Source organism: Ochlerotatus camptorhynchus, unplaced genomic scaffold (genome assembly GCF_037179485.1).
Source record: "Ochlerotatus camptorhynchus isolate MF236.1 unplaced genomic scaffold, CSIRO-AGI_Acam_v1.1 ptg000353l, whole genome shotgun sequence".
Taxonomy (NCBI): Eukaryota; Metazoa; Arthropoda; class Insecta; order Diptera; family Culicidae; genus Ochlerotatus; species Ochlerotatus camptorhynchus.
Window position 1 is genome coordinate 73359 of NW_027040841.1, and position 26066 is coordinate 99424.

The 26066-nt window shown below is 40.3% G+C and overlaps 1 protein-coding gene across 1 annotated transcript in view; it reads left to right on the forward strand.

Moving 5' to 3' along the window:
- LOC135709178 (uncharacterized) overlaps positions 1 to 26066 on the forward strand; it is a 113240-nt gene that overhangs the window by 68919 nt on the left and 18255 nt on the right. The window contains exons 7-8 of the mRNA XM_065231400.1: positions 17912 to 18418; positions 19020 to 19142. Coding sequence (XP_065087472.1) covers positions 17912 to 18418; positions 19020 to 19142 — 630 coding nt within the window. The remainder of the gene's footprint in view (positions 1 to 17911; positions 18419 to 19019; positions 19143 to 26066) is intronic.

Sequence of the window (26066 nt, forward strand, 5' to 3'; positions counted from 1 at the left end):
AGAGATCGAAGCCCTTCCTTTTTATAGATCCCTTCTTTTCCACGATAATCCCCGCCCAGCCATCTCAATAGATCTTCCCGACCTTAGACAAATCCTATCAAACTTATCCCAAATTCCCCACCAAATCCAACAGAACCCCTCCACCGATCAACTTCGTCCAGCAAACTGAGCTACCAAGGGCGGAACGTAACAGTCCAGCAAGCGACTGGTCACGCACATGGCGAAACATTGCATCGAGGCAGCTTACTTCAGCGCAGAGGACGAACCTTTACTTGTTGGTGAACGAGAAGATAAAGCACCGCAAACTGCTATTCGTGATGCGGCGAGTAGATGACGAACACTGTACGCATTGTGGCAACCGTACAGCAGAAACTGTCTCCCACAAATTTTGCGCTTGTGCTCGCGTCGGCCCGGCTTGGACGGTTCTTCAGCAGAGAATAGCAGTCATCTTGGGTGGATGGAGGCGACTCGAGTTCGAAGACTTGCTAAGACCTGCCCTATTAGGAATAAACGACAGACAGAGAGTGGCAATTCTGAATATGTTTATTACATATATCTGCTTCGTTAACGATTGTAACGGTAACTGACAAATAAAATTTCACTTAAAAAAAAAATAAACTTGCTTGATTTACATTTATCGGTGCGTTTGATGTTGCATTTGCAGGCATAACCTTTTAGCACACTGTATTGTTGTAATTTCGGAAAATTGGTTCACTGAACTGTGGTCATGTGAAGAGAAAATGGATGAAGAAAATCGATCATCGCAGTTAGACTCTTAAAATTCTGAACGCTAGATTTAGCATTTCCAGAATTATCCTTAAACTTACTAGTAAATTTTCTAGTTGCTCTCCTCACAATCAGCACTTTTTTTTTAATTACCTTGAAATCCTTCTTAAAATTATTTTGATAATCAGTCAAACACTCTAATTTAGAACGACACGTTTGAAATTAATCCCAACTTTTCAGCACAAAATTTTAATTGTGGCATTCTCACATTTTTTTTAGATCAAGCTACTTGACGAACTATTTTTCCTCTGCAGAAGGTGGCTTGGATCGCTTCCCGGTCCGGTCTAGGAATTTTTCGGGACGGAAAATTTCTTGACTTCCCTGGGCAAAGAGTATGGTTGCCACAATATACTGATGCAAAAATGGTACAGGCATCGAAAGCTCTCAATTAATGGACTGTGGAAGTGCATCTTGAAGTAAAGAGCACACAATAAGCTAATAGCGAATTCGTTTATTATCGGGGTTGGAACCAGCCAAACCGAACTTTTTGTCAGTGCGAACCTCAACCTGAGCTAGGTTTTAAATACAAACGAACAAACTGACGTTTGTCAGAAAATAAGCAGACCCAATCTTGATACCCGATCCAGGTTGGAACTGAATAATAAACGAATTCGCTATAAGATACGTACGATAAGCAATGAAATGCGAAGAAGAAGAATAATAGGAAGAAAAAAAAGAAGGCACCAACAAGTGCTGAAACGTTGCGGCGAATAACAAATGTGCCGTTCTAAATAAGATAATTTGGCTAATAAGCCGAAATCAGATATAATTTGAACGTCTATAGACGACCTGTGGAATGCTCTTCTGAATTTTTTTGGAATGCTCCTCAGAAATCCCTTGAAGTTTTTCTTTTAAATTTTCTTCAAAAAATCATAAAAGTTTGTTTTAAATTACCCTCTCTTTTTTGGATAATAATCTTATATATTTTTAGAATTCCCTTGAAATTCTTTTTCACTTCAGAACACTCTTTAAATTCAGTTTGGGTGTCTCTTTGAATTGTATGTATGCATATACAATCCAACTTCCACTGTCCGGCAGTGTTTTTATGGAAGAAAAATGTTTGCAATATAATCTATTATTATTATACTGATCTCATTGCAAACAATTTTAGACCGGAAGTTGAAAGGTGATAGCTCTGTTGAGATTCAGTAACCCATTTCAGAATGCCTGGTCACTTACGTCAATTCCGAGGCTACTTTTACTTACAACAAGCCCCGCATGCACGTAGTACCGATATAAAATGTATATTGGTACTGCGTGTACACTTCCATCATCAAAGCAATTCCTGCTATGTAGATGGCACGTATTTAGTAGGATGCATTTCATATTTTTATATCTAGTTGTAATCAGTTAGATCTCACCGCTTATGTATTGTGTCCTCGACGTGGAAGCATCGTAGTCTAATCTGCAAATTCATCTTTCCCGGTTATTGTCCAGGGGCAGAACGCCATTGCTTCCGGAAGTGGAGGCGTAGCACCGAAACACGCTAGCACGAGCAACAGCAACACAACTATTCAAACACAATTCTAGCCCGTGAATTTTCACAATAATTTACAATATTAAAACACCGATAAATTAATCATGATGAATCTATATACACATGATAATAATAAAAACGAATTACTTTTTGCCTTTGTACAAGCCAAACAGCACGCGGAAAACACGGAATTTGTGACAGCGAAATTAAAACCGACCGTTTGCGGGCAGAGCCTACTGCGCACTCAGAATAGGTTTCTCTTTGAATTCTCCGTTAAACCTGGTTTCCGTGGGATGGCTTCGGCGTAGTGGTTGCATCCATACCTTGGAAGCCAATTTCACGAGTTCAAATCTAATCCCAAGTCATGATTGACCCAAAAAAGGGACTATTATAAAAAACTGGTATCCTCACGAGTCAAATGCAAGTAACTACTGAATCACCTAAGAATTCAATCCAGAACTTTTTTTTTCTTCTCTCCCAGAAATACCCAAGGGGTTGGTCACTCTACACAGTGTGCCAAAATCAAACTTGGGCACCCCCGGGCGTCGTCATTGACGCTGTTTGGCACCCATGGTTACCTTGGAGTTCATCTCAAAATTTCTCAGGACTATATCTAAAACTATGGAATTCTGGTTAGAGCGCCTTAGAATTTTTCCCAGGATTTTTTTTGGGAATCCTCCACACCATTTCCTTTGAATTAACACTTTAATTTCTTTTAAATTCATCCCAAACTTTAAAAGACTTACTTGGCCGAATTCTATTGTTAGAATTAGTTAGATTACTGGTTCATGGTGAAATCTGGGATCTAGTTTTTTTTTTCAAGATCCTACATTTTGAATATTTTCTCAATCATGAAATAATTTTGTTTTTTTTTCTCAATATCTAGGATCACGTACATTTTTATAATTTACTAATCTCGAAAATATGTCGTAGTCTAAGAATATAAAAAAAATGAAAGCAATCTCTTAAATTTTCTCAAATCCCAAATTTATTAACTACTTTCATTTCTTACTGAATATGAGAAACTGTTTTTTTTTCTTCAGATTTGCATCTAGAAAACTGGGAATTGCAAAATGAAAATTCACTCTCCACCCTGATTTATTTGTTTTTGAAGAATTTCAAACAATAATGCAGTTTTCTTGATGAAGAAAAGCAAGTTGAACTGTTTTAATATTGGATAGTTTAATAAACTACAGAACAATTTTTAAATTGAATATCACCATCGGAATTGCTTTGAGCATTATTCCATGAGCATTAAAATCACCAATAATGAAGAATTTAGAAGTACTACGGGTTTGTTTCTTTAGGCCATCTGTCATGGGAATTAAATTCATATTAGTGCAAAAAGGTTGCCGGCGCCGGTGGTGTAGTGGTAAGCGTTACTGCTTTCTAACACCCCGATGGGTCTGGGTTCAATCCCAGCCGAGGTCGGTGAGATTTTTCTGAGGCATAAAAATCTCTGGTCACGTCTTCCTTCGGAAGGGAAGTAAAGCCGTTGGTTCCGGCCCATGTGTGTTGAATGGGTGCGATATCCTACGCAGGTGTGGAAGCTGCCTTCCTGCACATTCGATTGCCGTCAATGGATGGCAATCGATGTCCGTCGGTGATTGGAACTAGATTGCGGAACAGAGACCGACGTTAAATAAAAGAAAGCAAAAAGGTAACAAATCAGAATACCTGGTGAAGAAGCCTGAAATTGAACATATGATCTTCTGCTCATTTGGCAAAATGGCTACCAATGGCCAATCACCCACGACGCAGCTAGTGAATGTTCAACTTACCCGTGCAGCAGCTTCAATCCAAATGGCCTTTTACCAACTGTCACGAAATGTGTATGAAAAGTCATGGCCTGCCTAGTTATTATCCATCTCATAGAGTCCTAGTTCGCTATGCTAATCCTGTTGCAATCACAATGATGACCACAACGACTGTCAAGCCAAATGAAGCATCAGTATGAAAACGACCATTATATTTGAATGAAATTTATGGAGGGATATAATAATGATTTTCGTTGTTGTTTTCATCAATAAATGCTGCATATTTTTTTTTTAGTAAATAATATCAGTGTTCTGCAGGTTAAACTCACACTAAACGAAACTACATTTTTTAAATCAAAATGATTTGAAAAAGTTTCAATAATTTTAGGTGCAGGGTGAACATTCAATGTACATTAAGAATTTGGCTGCACAAAATAGGTCATTTCTCCAATGGGAAATAAAGTACAAAAACGCTAAAGGTATCACTTTGTATTATTTTTATTTAGCTTTACAACAAAAATTATTCGTCAGTTTTTCGGATGAATTTTCGAACTTTTCGCGGAATACCTCTCATCATGTCTTGCACAGTAGTACTGTCAACCTCATCTACCATTCTTTTTCACCACTTCTCCAAATCAGATGGTGTTTTGATTGTTTTGCCACATTTCTTCAATTTGCGCTTGATAATTGCCAAACATTTTACAATGGGACGAACATCTGGACAATTTGGTGGATTGATACTTTTCTCAATAAAATCGACATTATTCTGCTTATGCCATTATATGACATCGCGGCTTTAATGGCAGCTGGCTTAGTCAGGCCAGAACTTTACGGGACCTTCGTGTGATTGAATGAACGGCAAAATTATGTTCTGGAGACACTCCTCCTTGTAAAGTTGTCCATTAGACTGATGCAAAATTTGACTTTATCGCTCCACAGTGCTTAAATGGTTTCAAATCGGGTCCTGATTAGCCTCCCAAAGTTACAACTAATTTTGTTAAAAACAGACTTCGCACAAGCCATTTGAAGTTTACATGTAAATTACTATGGGAAATCTCAAATTTTTGTTCATTGCCTTCTAGTCTTTTTCCATATTGAGCTGCGAAACAGTTCGATAGCCATTCTTATAGAAAATTTTCTCAGCTTTAACTTTGCTGAAGATCGTTTCTATGTAAAACGAGACAAGAAAAAGTTATTAATTATTTAAGAGATTGGTAAACTTATGACATGATCAAGCAGCTGCTCTGTAGGCAACACTGTATTTTGCAGTGTGACATAGTAGCCATGATTTTTGTGTCCTATTCAACGCCCCAGAAACACCAATGTTGCCTGCTGAGCAGTTGATTGAGCATGATCATAAGACATCAGCGCATTGAACCATTGATAACTTTCGATCCTTGCATTTAATCAAAATGTGGTCTTCAGCAAAGTTGTAGCTGGGAAAATTTCCTACAAGTACAGTGAAAATTTTTGAAGCAGACCGATATGGTGAATTATTAGATAGACATGAACAAAAATCTTGGTTTTACCATAGTAATTCCCATACAAACTTCAAATGGTTTGTGCCATCTCAGTTTCTCACCAAATGGGTTCAAATTTTGAGAGATTAGTCAGGATCCGATTTGGAATCGTTTAAGTACTGTGGAGCGAAAATTTCAAATTTTGCATCACTCTATTGTCCATTCATAGTCGCTCCAGTGATAAAAACCTTTGTTTTCTTTCCGCAATTGCAGATGCCTTGCCAAATCATCAACTTGCGAGCGAAGTTATCTACAAAGAAAAATTTTAATTTATCCGGAGCATTCCCTTTACGTTTAACAAAGCAAAATTTTTGGCCCGGTCCATTTTTACGTAAGTTTCATCGTCCATCAAAATACATCCGTTATACTTGGTCAGAACTTGCACGTACAGCTTCCTTGCACGGTTTTTGGCAACCAGGATTTGTTTCAGCGTCCTGTTGGGATGTTTACTGGCATGGTACGACCGGAAACCTTCTCGCATACAGATTCGCCGAACTGTACTGTGTGCCGCACTGAACCTTTTCGCCAAATCACGACCGGAGATCCAAGGATTCTTTTGGACTGCCCTTATGACCTTCGCTCGTAGTTTTCGGTCATATGTTCCACTTCTATGTTTGTTTGGTTTTACACGATCCAACGTTAGTGTCTCCCGGTAACGTTTAAGCACGGTATTTTCAGTCTATTTTGGAAATTTGAGAGCCTTTCCAATCATTCCTCCTGACCCCGTTGGATTTTGCACGTGAGTGTGCAGAATTTTTTCACGTCTGTCACGTTCCGTCTTCGATCAGTTTTGAACAACTATATCAAGCTGAACATTGCATTAGGTCCTAAGTAACATTGACAGATTCTCTTCGTCGACTTTCTCTTTGCATCCCCACGGCCATGTAAAGACATTCCCACTTATTTTCAGCTCACAGATCGATAAAAGAAGCTTTTAAGTAGCATCTAATACGTCAACCTGATCGAGAAACGGTTATGTGCTCAAGTTATAAACGAAAGAGAAAGTCGATGAAGATAATCGATCAATGTTACTTAGCACCTAATGCAATGTTCAGCTTGATATGAATGCTGATGAAATTTACGCTACTAAATAAACAATCCTTCCGGATCAAAACGCTGTCAACAGTTTCTTGCTACGACAACCAGAGGCGCTACAGTAATTAAAAAGAAGCGGCCAAATACTAACTGGAACAGACTTTATCTATGTTATGAAACTGATTGTAATGCACTCAGAATAATTTTCACGTAAATGCTACGTGAAAACATACGTAATTTTTTTCCATCGTAATTTTCACATAAGAGCTACGTGATTTTCATGTAGGGGCACTCATTTCATGAAGCTTAACCGTCACTGTATTATCACATAGAAGTTACGTGATTTGATCAGTGACATTCATTGGACGATTGTAGTTTCAATATTTTGATACTGTTTATATAAATATTTTCTTAATATGTAGATACAATCTTTACTGTATTCCTAGTAGTATAATTTAATAATATTTCTTAAATTTATTCAGATATTCTAAATACATCACATCAGATTTTTTTAAATATTCGATACGCAGCACAAACAATCTGGACATGGATCATGGAGATGGGCCGAGATACTTTTTTCCATGTAGGAAGAAACTGATGAACAACTTGACATCATTCTGTTGAGCACGATGAAACAGACAGTTTATTTTTGTTAAAGAGAATATAATAATCCATCATGTTATACTTACATCTTGCCACTACCGAATACCAAACAAAAGCACATTATGATCCCACCATGATTTGCAGCGCTCTAAGTGGACTTTCCACTCTTTTTTAGATGTGGAAATCACATAAGCTTTACGTGAAACGCACATATACTCAGTGTTATGGGAAAATCACGTATATTTCATTGATTATGTAGGTGTGTTAAAAAGTAACTCCATGTGAAATTCAAGGGACATCACATACATTCTGCGGGAGTCACGTAAAACTGAGAGAAGAGGAAACATTAAGAGCTTACGTGATTTTTCACGTAGCTTAAACGTGTAGATTATTTTGAGTGTGTTGTTATCGGTCAGAATGAGTACCTAGGACCACGTTGGCATGTGATCAAAACTCACCATGTGACGTACAAAGTCACAGGAGCACACAGAAACAAGATCATTAGCTGCCATATTGAGCACATAGTATCGCATATGTTATAATAATAATTATATAATATTAGCTACACGCTTAAATGTTTCGGGTGCTCTCGGTGAATTTGTCAAAATGCACTGTTCGTCTTGTCCTACTAATAAACTAATTACGAAAACGTCTCTGCATAAATACAAATATACATAATTTATTCTCATGTAAAAAAATCCAGATGTTAACTAGAAACCGGATTGTAATGCGCTTAATTTCCTCACAAATCATAATCGTAATTTCAAATATTATATACGGGAAAAGTTGGCTTCGGCAATACCTTAACCTATCATCGTCAGGGGGGTAAACAACGTCCTTAAGAGCTCAATTTTGGCATGTGGATACATTGTATTTCAGAGCAACTATTGGCCAAATTTGAGTGCTCTAGGACTTTGTTTACCTCCCTGACGATAATAGGTTAAGGTATTGCCGAAGCCAACTTTTCCCCTAGTATAATAATTTGTAGAGATGGAAGCTAGGATTGGTAAACTTTTTTTGGAAACTTGAACGACCCTAGTAACCATCCAACAAATTTAAATTCCACCTTGTTTCCAACAAGCTCCTAAAGCTCTTAAAGCTGCTCACGTTCCCCTTCCGCCGGGACTATTATACATACCTCTTGCCTCTAAGAACCTACAGTCACTGATATGATATTGTGTTGAGCATGTGTTGTTTGCTACAGAAACCGAAAAAAAAATCATTTCTTCGTTTATTGCACAACCGTATCGGCAAAATGGTTCCTACCGCAAATTGGAATCTCTTCTTCGTCCTTCCAAGCTAGCAATTTTGCCACTTGGGCCAAATCGGGTAGCTGTTGTTGTTTTCCCACATTCACATCCAGTAGCAGAATCGTTTGCATATAGGTAACTGAAATCAAATCTGTGGGCTACCGTTGTTGTTGGCTAGAGCGAGAAGTGGAAGCACGTCGTCGGTTGGATTGGCTTTATCTTGTGCCATTTGTGCTCCGGCTTGGGTTTGTCTGGATCCAGATATAAAGTAATAATTCTCACTTGTTACATAGCTCTCATAGTCTGCAAACTGAGTTGAAAACTAGTTTAAATCGAGATTATAGAATTTGCATGTTTTAATTACTTGCGAGTGCTTCTGCTTGGTTGAGCAAGTAATTCTATCTCGGTCTGGGATGGATGGATAAATGTGGTGAAATTAATTCTTCATTCGGTAAACAAGTTGAATTCTGAAGACGATTTTGAATTTATTCTATGGATCATGGCTATGGATACGAAAGTTAGAATGGACTGCTTTGAAAGAAATTGAAATGTTCTGCTTCATTCCAAAGTTCAAAATCAATGAACAAACAATGCTGCATGAGAATTTATTGAATAAGCCTTTTGCTATTGAAGAAGGCTGCTATCTCAGTCGAGGCCCGGTGATACCGAAAGGAAAACTAATTTGAATGACACGTTTAGAAATACATTCTCGAATTAAGTTCCGATCAACCCTCTCACATCAGCAGCTTTTCCTGGGGCTCTCGAATTTGCATTTCAATAGCTTCCTTCCCTCCCTCCTGTGCTTCGATGATATTTATGACTACTCACAAAGTGGTTAATTCCAGAGCCCTGAATATTTATCTCGATACGATGCTGCTCTACTCCAGGCTATAGACACAGACGAACCAACCGGCAATCCAAACGTCTTCACCACACGCACACGAAAGCCCGTTCGTCCTGGAAGGTATTTAAATATGCAAATTGCAATTCCAAACATCCTAAATTCCATAAACATTCATAATAAGTTCAAATCAAATTCGCACAACTTGGTCGTCTGTCGTTCTCTCGGTGGATGATGGCCTATCTATGTTTGCGACTCGAAGTGAACGGAGCAACAATGGCAATTTTTCATCAAAACCATCGTCATCGTCACTGTCCAGGAACCATCATATCGAAAGTGAACAATGAATTCTATACACCGAAGAAGGAAGGCTGCTCCACATCCAATTTCCATTTTTGGCCTCCGGGGAGCTTCTATACATATTCTTTCATGCATTCTGTTCCGAGCTATTGCTTGCGATGGTTTCCATTCGATGAAGTGAATTTTACTTTAGAATAAGAAAGGCGTTGCCTGTGGGGGTTTCTACAGAAAACGAGCTGTAACGAACTTTCATGTCGTTCGTTTGATAATGGATATTTGAATAATATTTTCAGGTGCTTTTTGGATCTTATCTTATAAAAGCAAACCGAAACAGGAGAGTTGATGAAAGGACAATATTTTCTACAAATTCATTCTATTATGAAAATTATCCCCGAATTTAAATGGCACTCGAATGCAGGAAAAGATCCGAAAATCTATTTATTTTTTCAGCCCAACACACATTTGGTTCCATTTCCAAACAGTCACTGTGTTGATCACAGCGTAGAAATAATATCATCTCAAAAGAGCTGCTTGCTTGACTGTAGAAGTTAGAGCTACGAGCCAGTCGAATGTCAGCGGAAATTTCAATCGTAAAGGAGCAACACATCAGTATGAGATTTGAATCTCGCGCACTGGGAAATGAGTGAGTTTTGCTTTTTTTTAACACTACTACAACAAAAAAAATTCTTATTACATTCAAAGTTTGCTCCAATTGTCTGGTTAAAATGATATTCTTTTTATCATCAATGTTTATCGACATAATTCCATTCCTGATTCGTCCAGTGGCACCAGTGCTTCACCGAACAAACCTCGTTCCACACACATCGCGATAGAAACACAGTGTCTTGAGCAAAGTTTTTGTAGAAGCATTTATGCAGAAGACATACTACGACTATAACTTAACTTAACGTGCTAGATCACGTATGATCTGATGAGTTGATCTCAAACAGGATAAAAATTCGCCGGGGACTGTTTAGGATCATCCTAATGATCTTGTTCTGGATCCTTTGGAGTTTGAGGTAATGGCATTTGGCGCAACTCTCCCAGATTGGCATACCGTACTCGATTACGGGAAGGATGATTTGTTTGTAGACAGCAAGCTTATTTTTCAGGGACAGGGTAGACCTCTTGTTGATGAGTGGATACAGGGATCTTATCAGGATGTTACACTTGGTTTTCATTTAATCAACGTGCTCCCTGAAAATCAGCTTGCTGTCTAGACTACCTCTTTCGACCATTCCACCACTGTGCCGTTCAGGCAGATCTTATTATTCTCCGACGGAACAAGTCTGGGAGATTTAGAGTGTGGAAAGATGATGACCTGGGTCTTTGCCGCGTTGATACGGATCTTCCAGCTGTTGAAATATTCAGACAGGACGTGCAGGCCTCTCTGAAGTTTGGCAGTCAGAGCTCCGATGACCCTACCCTTGTAGACGATGGATGCGTCATCTGCGAATAGAGACAACGATCCACCATCAGGCAGAGCTGGCATATCAGAGGTAAACAGGTTGAATAAAATGGGGCCAAGGATGCTTCCTTGTGGAACCCTGGCACCGATATTGAAAGCCTCCGATGTGATGCCATTCAGAGCGACTCGGAACGTTCTGTACTATAGATAGTTATCTATTATCTTCACCAGGAAGATTGGAAGACCGTACTGTTGGTTTTTGAACTCCAGGCCATCATGCCAGACATTGTCGAACGCGTTTTCAACGTCCAACGACGCCATGGCAGATGATTTTTAAACAGACAGTAACAAGTGTCAGCTGGTGGACGGTCGAACCTTGACCTTGACCCAAACTGTTCCACGAGTAACAAGTTGTTTTCTTCGGCACATGTTAGGAGCCGGTGACTACTCTTTCGAACAGTTTTGATGACCCTGGCTGATTGGTCGATAACTTGAAAGAGAGGACGGATCCTTCTCAGGTTTCCGGATGGGTATGACTTGAGCTGACTTCTAACACGACGGAAAATAGCCAAGTCGGAGTCACAGATTAAAAATCAGTGCCAGATGAACTTCATGTTTTTAGATGATTTGATATAGGCCAACAGTTCGTCAGCCGTAATCTCGGATTCCTCGGGAAATCTGATGAGGTTGGCTGCGTTTTCAGCAACCTCAGCTTCGTGAGAGCTGACGATGTTTTGTCCGAGATTATGGGAGCTGACGAAGCGTTGACCTATCGCGGCTGCCTTCTCTTCAGGAGTTATCAGATGAACCACTGGGTCACCGTAACGATCCAGTGGGGTCAGTGGTAGAATGGGCCTTGGCTTATTTTTAAGAATTTTGGTTAGTTTCCAAAAGGGCTTTGCACAATCTGGGAGAGAGCGGATCCTGTTAGCAAAGTCCTGATTTCTGAGATCCACCATCCTGGCTTGGATGGTTTTTGTTAGACGATTGCAGTGGGTCTTGAGGACAGGCAGACCAGAGCGTTGACTGCCTTCGGATGGTGTTACGGAGTCTTATAAGGTCTTTGGTAGATCTGTCAAGGTTCAGAGTATTACTCACCAGTCTGGATACTGGCACGTGTTGCTCCATGGCCCGGGAAATCGCTTCATCGATGCAGACACCGGTCGATGTCGTCGGTCGTTTCCGGGTGGACGTCATAGTCGATACTGGTGTCAATGCAGTGTTGGAACTGCGACCATTCTACCCGATGGTAGTTTCGCCGTGATGCTTGGAACTTGTTGATTGAGGAACCCACTTCAACCACCACCGGATAGTGGTCCGAGCTGAGTTCCTGATACACAACAGGTTGCGAAATGTTGTTGCCCATGTTGCTGATGTAGATATCGATGGTGGCGTGAGCACCGGACCTACTCAACCGGGTGGGAGTGTTCGGACTCAAGATGTTGTACTGCGCTTCCTGCAGATCGTTGTTCAGGATGGTGCCGTTTTGATTGCGCGCGCCGACTGTTGCCCCAAGCTTGATGTTTGACATTCAGGTCACCAGCGATGATGTATTTTTGCCACCGCCGAGTCAGCTTGATGATATCTCGTCGATGGTCCACTGCCGACCCATCCCTGTTGTAAGCCGCAATGATGGTGATGGAGCCAAGCGATGTGCCAACTTCAACCCTGATGGCTTTGATAATTTTGAGTTGAAAGTACGGCAGCAGGTAGCAGTTGATGTTACGCCTCACAGCAACGGCTACTCTCCCTCCTCTTGCACTGGTTCTGTCGAGTATCAAGAGCCGAAAGTCCGATAGGTAGATGTTGACTTCCGGCCTTAGATGGGTTTCGGTGATGATGGCAATGTAGATCTCCTTAGCGTTAAGGAAGTTAAGTAGTTCGATATGCTTGTTCTTCATCGAACAAGCGATCCAATTTGCAATTTTTATAACTTCACGGTCCATACTTAGTGACAACGGACAGGGCAGCATGAAGCTGTTCAGATCTGGTCTTGCATGTGCGCAGGATGATGATGACCTCTGCCACGAGTGTCACAAGTTCCTCCGAGGTTGTCGAGGAGTGTGACCCATCCGACTACAACCATGGTATCCCCACGCGACTAGCACCAAAGCAGCACAAGAACCACACACCGATATGTCGATCTAGCCCTGCACGATCGAATCAGCACACGCAGGAACACTCACTCTGGAGAGAGCGAAGCCATCATCATCGTCATCATCACCATCATCGTCATCATCACCATCATCGTCATCGATTGCTGTAGGAGTGATAAAGATGACTAGTGATAAGAGCGGTGAGAATATCACCCACTCTCAGATATCGACGGAGGAAATCATCGCATCAACGAAGCACCGGACTACCTACGGCGATCTTCGGAAGCTGCAACCAGTCCACCTCAACCAAGTCACCGAATCGCACGCGCCGAGACCCACGGAGGAATTTTAATTCGTATTAATTTAAGTTTTATATGTAGTGCTGAATATATGTAGTGTTTGAAATTAAATTGTTTGCATGTTGACTCAAATAAAGTGTAGTTAATTAATTAACCGGTCGCGAGTTATGTAATTGGTGTTTGACAGACAGAACAACCCTGGATTCTTCAGCACAACACCGTGTTCCACCTCACAGCAACTTTATCACCATCGATGTCCGGGGCTGGAATCGCAGCTGAGCTTGGCCATCGAAAGTAACTGGCCCACCCCGTTCAGAGGTAAATGGGGAATCGTCAACGGACTCACCTGGCATAGCACTGGCATACGATAAACCAGGGGCAGTGGAGGGACCTTGGTTCGACTAGGCCGCGCTGCTGGGTTGATCGGCGGCTGGGGGCACTTGCTCTGCTAAGGGCTTGTTGATTATTGAGGGGAAGCGGTGCTAGGTTCGGGACCAGCCGTCGGGGCTGGATTGCAGGGTACTCAGCATCAGTGATTGCCGGGGACGCACGATTATTGCGGTATCGACCGGTCTGATTGCCTGTTGCCGCCTTTTGGCGAATATTAATGAATTCCGCTCGCTTGGGACAGTCGCGAGTGGACGCACGGTGGCTTCCACCGCAGTTGGCACACTTTGGCTCGTTGTCATCAGCTTGACCACAGGACGCTGTCGCGTGTGTACCTCCACACTTGTCACAGCGTGGCTTCATATGGCAATTTTTCGTGCCATGGCTGTAAGAGAGGCAGTTCATGCACTGCGTAACATCACGGTGTTGAGGTCTGTACGACTGCCAAGAGATGATGACTTGGAACAGATCCTGGATGTTGTCCTTCAGCCCGGCAAGTGTGGTGGAGCCCTTGATAAAGTGAACCAGGAATAGCTGGTCCCGGTAGCTGGTGTTCGGCAAGGGTCGCCTCTGGTTGAAGAGCAAGCCGCTCCAGCTCAGTCTTCACAATGGCCGCCTCGAATAACGGCAAACCTCGCAAAACTACCAGCGATGGCAAATCATGCGTGTAAAAATCCACCTTGTTGTCCTTCAGGAAACTTCCGATAGCCTTGTACTCCTCCAGGCTGGAGCACATAATTTTTTTTTCCGACGCTACACAGCTTAAACCGAGGCTGTAGGTTGTGATCTGTCAACACAGTCCTAAGCTGGTCGACATTCTTCATTGAAGTGAAGAGTGGGGGAATCCGCTCCTTTTTTGTGATGACAACGGCGTCACTACCACCTCCATTGTCTTCCTCGAGCACTGAGAACTGATTGCTTTGCAGCGTCGTTCATTGACACTCAGGTCTTCGTTCGGGCCTTCTTCGTAGGGCCCCCTGCTGCTGATGCGCTAGTACGCTGACACACCATCTGGTTTTTGGCAAGTTGAACCAAACTTGCCAGAGCGTGTGACGATGACGGCACTGCCACGGCGCGAAACGAAAATTCGAAGAACGTAACAAACTAAAACCGAACAACTCGAGAAGGCGAGCGGGAATCCGAACTGAACAGAACTGCTTGAAGGTCAAGCAGAGAATGAACCTTGCGATGACGCTTGGCGCCTTCTTTACTAAGACCTGCTAAAGTCATTAATGCTATTGATGCTTCTGCTGTCTGCTCACCACACCGTCCAATGCGAAAATTAGTTGAGGCTAGACAGCAGCGCTATTTTATATCTTTTCAGATTAAAGCAGAATGATGTGCAACGAAGTGATACTCGATTATGACGACTGGGTTTGGGAAGAACGTTTATTTCATGAAAACAGTGATAAAATTATCACTTTTTATTTGTAAATTTGACAATGCTTGACATTACCACTTTTTCAACAGTTTCTTGTTGAAAATCATCAGTTGATTGGTGATAAAATTATTGAAATTTGTCCAGAGGCAGCTGAGTTATTACTGTTTAAAATCTTTCATAATTTTGTTACATGTTCCATTTTCAGTTTTCACAAAGTGTACCCCCATATAGACAGATTTATTCCTACGTCAAAAAATGACTCATGCCGATAATATAAATAACTTTGTAAAACATCAGCATGGTGGGAAATTGCTATCAGAAAAGTTATTGCCAAAACATTGATGTTCTGTAGTCTCCATATAAGAATTTTGCATATCTTAAAAAATGTAACCGATAGATATTCTGTAAAATTTTGCCTAAGTCACCTTGTCCATGCTAGGTAAATTGTTCATAAAAAAGTTAAGTTCAAAAGAAGGAGGCATTCATGGCCGCAAACTTCTCAGTGCAGTGGATCTCAAACTGTTGTCGAATGCGACTAACTTTGAGAAATTTCATAAGTTCGCGATAAATACTAACAATACGGTTAAAATAATGTGTGGTCAATTGTGTGACGCGTGCTTTCTTGTACTAAAAGTCTAGCATTAGCAAATAAGGTAGTGGAATTAAATGGAAATTACTAATCCTTCTCTCTCTCTCGTTTTTATCAACTTAACTCTACAAATATTTTACGCACCAATCGAGTTATTATGCATCTGTATTTTTGTACTCCTTCGATGACATTGCTCAGAGAGCATTACCGTGAGAACATTGCCGCTTATGTGGAATAATAATTGGCGATTGTCACGCCAACTCGACTACGGGGTTGGCAGAACCCTCTCAGATTTAAATGAAACTTTGTTGATGTAAAGCTATATTCTACTTAAGAAACTTTACATACTTATTTTATAAAAAAAAAAACCATATTAAGACCACCATTTGAAAAGCTTAAACCTGATAATTCACACAAAAATGTTTATGTTAGATGATTTGTTGAAAGTTGTATGAGCTGTCATAATAAAATAATAATAAAAAAAGTACTACACTTAAAAAAAACCAATTCCTTAAAAAAGTGAAGTTTTTCAAAAACTTCATTTTAAACAAATATGAATTTTTTTCAACAGGACGACAGGCTATTGGTCCAAGCGCAATGACAGCGGAAGCGGAACGGCAGCGGCAGCAGAAAAAAACCCGATCTGAGTAAGCCTGCTTTTCGGATTGAAAACTAGTTAGAACCAAATCAACTTCGGTTAGGCATCTTGATGTCATTTGTGACAACTGTCAAACTTTCCGCTTCCGCCCACATTGCGCTTGGGCCTTATATATCAACAAGTCATTCTCTCAAAAAATAAGCTTATTTGGATGCAATCTCATACTGCACTGGCCCTTTGAAGTTTATACGGGTTTTAGTTTTGTTTTCATCGTCCTAGCTCTTCGTCATATTGATTTTCGGGTTAGCTAGCTTTAGTTTCATTGTGAAATTTTATCAGCTACAATTTTGTTCTAGACCACTTTTATATTCGATTTCAAGGTAATTAGTTGTTAATTGATAACTTTCTGATATGACTAATCAACTGCCTTCTGGGCAACACTGTATCATGCACTTATGAGATAGTAGCCTGGATTTTTTGCCCTATTCTTCCCGCCAGCACACCAATGGAGCAGAACATCATCTTCGTAATCAATTAATAACTCATTATTCTGACGTTCCATATGAGGTTACATTTTGAGAGAATTCTCAGGATCTTTATGGAGAAAAATCGATATTTTGGACCACTCTAATAATCATCAAAGTATTCGAGACGGATCTGATTTCAATCTAAGCTGAACTTTCAGATCATAGTTTTGAAAGCAAATAAAAAAAAACACAACCAAAACAGCTAAGCTATCATCTATTATTCCTATAGTCCTTATGCCAAACGTATTTATTCTCAATGGGGTATATTCGTCCCATATGGATAGGAAATCAAGCAAATATGTGACTGATATGCGACTATTTACTCAAAGCTGTTTTTACGCGATTTTCATTTTGTTGAATTTGCCCTCATGCAGGATGTGTAGAGCATTTTGGATACTGGCATTTTTTTTTTGTGATTTTTTGGAACATACGTTGCATTAAATTGGTTGGAATTTGAAATCACACGAACAAAAATAGAGTATACACAGGTTCTGTAAATGGAAAATAGTGCTTTTCTCTATTCGAAATTGTTCACACATAATCCCATCAAGTTCATTGGACATTCAATAGACGGCATACCGGCGCTCAGCTCTATTGCTCCAGCAACGACCGCAATCGAGTGATAAAGCTGTTTCACGAGTAAAGTGGTTATGCTTTTGGCCAACAGCGTCGTCGTCGTCGTCGCCATCGTCCTTCGCTCTCTTTATCTCCCTCCATACAAATGATTATGGGCGTACAAGTTTTCTGCAGCTGCAATCAGTTTTTCTTGTACGAAGGAGTTGGCGTGTGCTTTAGATATTTGCTACAGCTAGCTTGCACCAATGGGAATGGTATGATTATAGCATTACTATTTATTTGAGGAGAAGTTTTAGATTTGCTCAGCACGACGCTATTCAAATCGTAAAATGTGAAACGGTTGCAAACGGTTTGAATTATTTACTGATGTGCTGTTAGATCCCTTAACAAAGAAGAAAAATCTCCAAACTCAAGCAAATCCAGCAAAGAAAATCACAATTTGATGCAAATTAAAACAATTTTCCATCCCCTCTTTTTGCAGATGTGAACGAGTGTCTGCTGCGCAACGGTCACGGTCCCTGCCAGGATACGTGTATCAACACTTGGAGTGGCTACCGGTGCAGCTGTTCGGGTTTGCCAGGAACTCGCCTCTCAGATGACGGCCACAGCTGCGAGGACATCGACGAGTGTACGGTCAACAACGGTGGCTGCTCGCATACCTGCCTCAACACACTGGGGAGGGCATTCTGTGTGTGTCCCGAGGGCTACATGCTGGACGACGACTGGAAGACCTGTATCGACATTGACGAATGTTTGAATCAGAAATCGATTAGACAGGAATTTCGCTGTCGTGAAAACTGCGTGAATACGATTGGTTCCTACCGGTGTCTGCTGGAGGATGTAGTGGAGGGACGACCTGCTGGAGCTGGTTTGGATTACGATGACCGGCTGACTAAGCAAGTGGACGACGAGCTGGACGATGAGAACGACGATGATACCCTCTGTCCGATGGGGTACTATTTTAACACGACAATGGGCGACTGTCAAGGTAAGGTATTCGGTGGATTGGTTTTGCATATATGCATTTAGGGTGTCTGGTTGAGAGGACGAGTGGGTTTCGTGTGTGTTTCCGTTCATTTCCCTCCGGAAGAGTGCGTTTTGATTGTAGGATAAATCGCAGGAACTCACTAAGTGGTTGAATTGATGTAGTTAACTGGTACAACTATTTGTATGACACTAGAGATTCCGACTTGGTCATTGATGATGGAAAAAAAGGTGCAATTAATTTAACCAAATTTATAAATGTTCAGAATATGTAAACAAGCACCTCCGAGTAAGTAAATTCATAACTAAAGTGCCACCAGCTCCAAGATCTTAACCCACTTTATTTTCGAAAACTTTCAAAGGCCTATTTATATTTATCATTAGCTAATGTTGGCTATTGTATCCATTGTATTGCTTGATAAAATTTAATCTTCTAAGCACCTTCCATTCAATGAAACCGATCAATAGTACAACCAAATCATCTCATCTCGACCATGAGCCACTTGGCAGCTGAAGTCGTAACCATCCATACTCAACAATCAGCTTACCTCACGCCGAACCAAAAGCATCATTCCCAGCACATCTCCTCCGTTTCTCGATTTCAGATACCAACGAGTGCAGCCAGGGAAACGGTGGCTGTCAGCATCACTGCATCAACAGCGATGGCAGCTTCTATTGCTCGTGTAAATATGGATTCAAGCTCGATGTCGACAAGCACAACTGCCTGGGTACGTAACTATAATGCTTGGATTCCGAGTCGGAGCCACCGACGTCAAGATTTCCCTATTTCGGTTTCGTGATTTGATTAGCGGAAAGATACGCTGCTCTGCCTGCTGGTTTCCCGAACTGAAAAGTGAATCAAATTCATCGTCCTAGTACATATTGTTCCAATTGGCTCACTTTTCAGCATCAGTCGATATTGAACAACTGGACGAATGCAAACGAAGCCAATTTATCTTCCAAAGATGTGCTACAAATTGCTTCCGTCCATTGCAACGAACTACTCAATTTCAGTGCAGCAGTTTCCAAGGAGCAAGTGGAACAATTATATACACATTCATCAAAATCTAATTACGCTTTGATAGCACTCTGATTTATGACTACCCTGCAAGCCCTGATAATAAAGGGATCACACAGAAGCGAGAAGGAAATTAATCGCTGCTTTTCAAATCTCGACCATCAGCAACTGTATTTATGCATGGACCATGGGACAATACCTGTTTGTCATTCTGTCAGCTCATTCATCTCGGTTTGCTCGACCACAGCCCCTCCAGGCCCATTGTTGAGAAATTCAAGCCAATCCCTGAAGACAGTCTTAAACCCTTGATTTAATTCTAAATTCTACGTGGGCTTCTCCATTTGTGACCCTTCCACGTTCCACCGTATAACTCACATCATCGTTCGCAATCGAGCCTGAACGAGTAAGCTAATTTACATCAACTGCTTGTAAGATGATTTATTCATTGCCATCGTCATCGTAGTGCTCGTCCTTGTCGGCGACCGTCATCCGTCATCATCATACAATATCTCTATCTGTGTAAACGCATGAACGCACTTTCGGAAGCAACTAAATTAGCTTGCAATGCCCCGGCTTGCTCCACCGCATCCAACCACCCATCCTAGGCGAACTGTAATAATGCACAACCTCTCAGGAAGAAGCCGAATTGTGTCACAAATTAGGTGGCAGTTGGAAGTGCATTAGGCGGTAGAACGTTGTACATCAAAATGTGCGGCAGCTTTCATCATTACATCACAGATCTTCCTTCATATGTGGGGATTTCTGCCTCTTGTCAGCACGTGTTCCATTTTCGATGAGGCGTAGCACAATTGATTGGATTCTATATCTGGGCAAATATCCATCGTCTGAGTATCGGTCTGACTTACATGCGTATTCAATGTATTTCCAATTAAGACTTCTTTGAAGAATTCAGACTTCTTTGATGACTAATATGGGTAATTGGAGGTATCCATTACATTATGCTGTTTTTTCGTGACGATTGGATTCGCAAAAGTGGACATTCCGCTAAAGCAATCTTTCAACTGACATCAATTTGCCCTTGAGGCGGCCTTTCGGAGGTGTTTGAAATTTGATCTTTCGTAAAAGAAAACCCAACACGGTATGTTCTATTTAATCTGGCGATATTATACAGGCACTAGCCAATTGACTGAATTTCTGGAACCATAAGCTCAATAATCTCGAAATTTAGTGACTTTTCCTAACTTTCGTGGTTGAAACTTCTGGTAAAGTTTCAGGATTTAAAAGCATGTTAAGCGTCTGCTGAGATTAAAAACAAAAATTACCCGCCCAGCTTTGGGTCTTTTTAGATAAGACCCATAGATGTTGCTATCAAATGCACATTTTTAATCAGATAATCAATCTAACTGCACGAGACTGAAGTGTGCTCTGCTTCTCTACGGTCGCAAAAAATTTCAAATTTTCGGTTTTATTTTTTTCTTGAATTGATTTGTTCATCGTATTTTAGCTCGAAAAATGTGCCATTCGAGAACAGTTCTAGAAAAGTGATCTTGTGAAATGCATTTCAAAGTGTGTTTTTTTTAAACCCATTCTTGTCGTTACAACCTAGGGGCATCCAACTTTAAGCTTTAAATCTGGTATAAATTAAATATTCTGAAATATCTGATAAATATCCTTTAGATTTTTAAGTATTTTAAATTCTTACTTATTTTCATCGTAGTGTAGTTGTTTGTTGTTGTTTGCGTAGTTGTTTGTCATTTCTAGACATTTGTTTCGTATTTAATCAGGGACTCGACGAAGGATAAACCTGTGGAATCAAGCGATTAATTGTGTTAGTAGCAATAGTGTTAGAAGAAGTAGTAAAAAAAACATGGTGATACTCAATCACTTCGTCGATCCAAAAGATGGTTCTACAGTCAGCAAACCACGTCACCTGAGACCACCTCCGTTGTATATTTGTAATGTGTTCGACCCGAAAGAGGCTGAACTTTGCGAGTAGGTTGCCTTTGGGCAGACAGAGACGGTTAAACTGTTGAATTAAAGCTTCTAAGGTACAAATTTTTAATCCGATTCTTCCAGCATGGGAATGCACTTAGCCCATGATCGCATCAGATTGTATATCTAAGAATTCCGAAATGACGACGATAATGGAACCCCAACCATGATACTAAATACAAGACATTACCAGATGACCAACAATCTATACCAGTGGAGCAGGGTACTATTCATGGATATACCGTAAAACGAGGCGAATATAAATATTGGGGGAAAAGAAACAAAACTTCCCAGCCTTAAAAATATTACTACTATGCTAAGATTATTTTGAAAAAACATCCCACAACATTTTTCATAGTTACTTAGCTACTAAAAGAGTTCAGCCAAACTAGTGTTGGGTTGGCAGCCCTGCTGTAATTTTTCTAGAAATTTTATAAAATTGTGCTTCGAGTTAGTAGTATTTGCGAGTATTTATTTAATTCGAACTTGTTCACGTATGTTCAATTATGTAAACTTCTACAGTGAAACATTCGAACATCAACAGGTATTTATCATATTATCACTTATGTTTGAATTCATGGTTCCGATTCACACTTTGACGGGGCGAATAGAAACAATGGCGCCGATAATTGAAGTCATTCGTTTTATGCAATCGACACCAACATAGTGCTCCCTTATTTCTAGGAAAACAATGGTTAGAAACTGCAAACCAAAAGGTTCAAAAACGTACAAAAAGGCAGACCCACAAACTTTGAAGCAGGCCATTGAGGATGTTGCTAATAAAAAAATATCGTTGCGCCAAGCGGCAGTGCAGTACGACATAAGATATTCTGCGATTTATCGGCATTCAAAAAAAGGAAATACCATCAAACGCTAAGGCAGACAAACGTGCCTTACTGAATCTGACGAAGGTTTGTTAGTCCAAAGGCTTAAAATTTGCTCTGAATGGGGTCATCCTGTTGATACTTGGATGTTACGCTGCATTGTTAAATAGTATTTGGGTAGAACGGTAAAGACAATTTCAACCTTCAAGAGAAATCTGCCAGGACCAGATTTTGTTTATTCTTTTTTGAAAAGGCATAAGAAGGAGTTTTCATACAGGATGTGCCAGAATATTAAGAGAAACCGGTCTGCTGTATCTCACAAAATCATCAACGAATACTTCAACAGGTTATGTAAGGAACTCCTAGATGTACCACCGTCTAATATTGTAAACTATGATGAAACGAACTTGTGCGATGATCCGGGAAAAAGGAAGGTTATAACTAGACGTGGCTGCAAATATCCGGAACGGGTAATGAACAGTACAAAAGCGTCTGTATCGGTGATGTTTAGTGCTGCAGGAGATGGTATCATAATACCACCGTATGTTGTTTATAAAGCTGTTCATTTGTATAACTCATGGACTGAATGTGGACAGAGAACGTTAGATACAACCGATCGAAATCGGGTTGGTTCGAAAGTTCCTCTTTCTGGTTGTAAAAAAACAAACTGGAAAAAGAGTTTTAATTGGAGATAATCTTGCTTCACATTTGACGTTACAGGTTATTGAGTTGTGCTCCAATAACGACATAAGTTTGATTTTTCTCCCAGCCAACTCAACTCACTTAGCACAACCGTTAGATGTGGCGTTTTTTCGTCCTCTAAAGACTGCTTGGCGTAATATCCTCGAAAAATGGAAACTTTCCCAAGGCAAACACGAAGCATCTCTACCAAAAGACACATTTCCAAGGCTTCATCAAGGTTAAAGGACCAAACAATGTTCGAGCTGGATTTAAAGAATGTGGCATTATACCGTTAGATAGAACACCCGTGTTACGGATGTTAGCCACAGTGCCAATTGAAATTGATATATCACTATTGATCACTATTTAACGCAAGTATGGAAACTTATTTATAAAAATAGGAATCCAGTACACACTAATTTTTTTTCGCCGAGATTCCAACCGCCGAGTAGTTCTGCAATTTATTTTGCTGAGATTCGGTAACTCAGAGACTCAGCTAACACATAAAATTTTGCTGAGATCTCAGCTAACAAACACATATTTTGTAGAGATATCAGCAAAAGTAAATGCCGAGGTAATCCGCTGTTGGAGATTTTACCGAGCTAGAATAAGTGTGTAGCTATGAGAACTCAATCGTTCTACATAATCACTTATCATATTGGATGATTCGTTTATTTATTGGAAATTTTTGAAATCTTAAATATGAAAACGTAGATATGCGGTGGAACAGATGAACCTTTCAAATAGCATCCCAGTGCATTTAAAGATAATATACTTTATAAATTTGGGTTTGCTCAATTCGAATCATACGTTAAAATGCTTGTGCGAAGTGCATTTTAAGCAACAAATGTAATATTGAGCATTTCCAACACAAAATGGCAAAAGTAAGGCCACTTTTTTCCCGAATTTTTTTCAGATATAAATGAATTTTTGCACATATGTACACTGATAGGCAAAATAAAGTGCCCACCCCATCATTTTTTGAATTTCTCTCATTTATTTGGTTCAAATTAAAGTAAATACACTGTAGTATTTTTTATATCTTATTCTTTATATTCTTTTTAAGTTTCACTTATAGAATACCAGATAAAAAGAAGAGACTGACTCGAAGAAAAAAAAATCAAAATGGGTGTAAAAAAGAACAGTGACAAAAAAAAGTGCCCACTGCATTTTAACTCCAGAAAACATAAAATAAAGTAAAAGAATACCAGCCTAATAGTTAATGTGTCCTCCTTTGGCCTTCAGGACCAGCTGCAGGCGCTTCGGCATGCTCTCCACTAGATTCTTCAGGTGCTGTGGATCTAGTTCTTCCCAGGCGCGCTCCAGGGCTTCAAAATAGTTATTTTTATTGGTAACACCAGTTTTGTCAACCCTGGCATCGAGAATCGCCCACAAATTCTCGATGGGGTTGAGGTCCGGGCTTTGTGGAGGCCATTCCAGTGGTTTAATTCGACATGACCGGAAGAAAGACTTAGTCTTCTTGGCAGTATGCTTCGGATCGTTGTCCTGCTGGAATACGAATTTCTCCTCAAGGCCCGTCTGGATCAGCGAAACTTCCAGATTTTCCCGCAGGATGTCGATGTAGGAATCTGCCGTCATTATCCCGTCGATTTTCACCAGGCTTCCCACTCCACCCCACGAAAAGCACCCCCAGACCATCACATTTCCTCCTCCATGCTTCACCGTGCCTTGTATGTGGCGCTCCTGAAGCTCCTCACCCGATCTACACCACACACGAACCCGTCGCTTCCGGTTGAACAGTTCGAATTTTGATTCGTCCGTCCAGAGAACCGTTTTCCAGAACTCTAGGGGCTTATCAGCATGCTCCTTAGCAAACTTAAGCCGTTTGACTTTGTTTGCCTTGCTGATAAATGGGCGCTTCCGAGCAACTTTGCTGTTCAACCCCTGTGCTACGAGACGGCGACGAACAGTTCGACTGGAAACTGTTAGCTGAAGAGCCTCCTGGATCTCGCGGACAGTTACCTTCGGGTTCTTCTTCACTTCACGCATGATCTTGGTGTCCGTTCTCGCATCCGTTTTGCGCATCCTGCCTCTGCCAGGGCGATCCACCACTGATCCGAACGATTTCATTTTCTGCAGAATTTTCCCGACCGCTGTTTTGCTGATATTGTACTTCCTAGCGACAGACCGGTGCGATTCACCGTTTTGCACATCACGAACAACCAATTTTCGGATACACACGGGAATTGCTTTCGAAATCACTACGTCCTCCATTTTTTTCAACTGATTCAAATGCGATCACGTGTACAAATGCACCAGTTCCACCCGTTTGCTTCAATACATGTCAAACTTTCAAAACAAAAACAATCGAGGGGTTTTCCGATGGAAACTTATCGAAAACATACCGATTTTTGAAGTGGGCACTTTTTTTTGTCACTGTTTTCTTTTTCAATCCAAATTGATTTTCTTTTACTTCAAGTAAAACTTTATATTTTCAGTATTCCATAGGTGTAACTTTAAAAGAATAATAAAGGTAAGACATCGAAACAGACTACGGTGTGTTTATTTGAATTTGAACCAAATAAATGAGAGAAATTTCAAAAATGATGGGGTGGGCACTTTATTTTGCCTATCAGTGTAGGCTGCTACCCAAGATGACATTTTCCTTTTAAAAAAAAATGAAAACTTCCGGGTTTATTTTTTAATAAGAGCTTATTTAAAGAATGGGATTTACTTTTTCAAAAAATCAGCTTCAAAACGATACTTATTTTATCAAAATGACGTCTGAGAAGAAGTTGTAGGTACTGGTAGGGTCTATCCGAAAAAAATATATACTGAGAGACAAATCACTGTAATATTGTGCTGGAACGCTAAATTGATATTTTTTTCAAAACATCCCTATCGATGTTTTTAATTTTGTATGTGAATAAAGCTAAAGTTATGCCCTCGAATTGATGTAGAGTGTTAGATAGTGTTGTTACCATATTTTGAAACATATAATCAAATTTTGTAATTTTCATGACTTCTAAAGATATAGTCTTCATTATAATTCGCATTTTTATTAAGTTATTCTGTTCTCAAGTTATTACAAATTTTACTATTTGGGAATTGAAAATTTCCAATATTTTAGACCATTTTCAAATGTTTGTCATGATGTCCAGCTATAAAATGTACATATTATGATTGCATATTATTTAACAAAAAAATATCCTTAG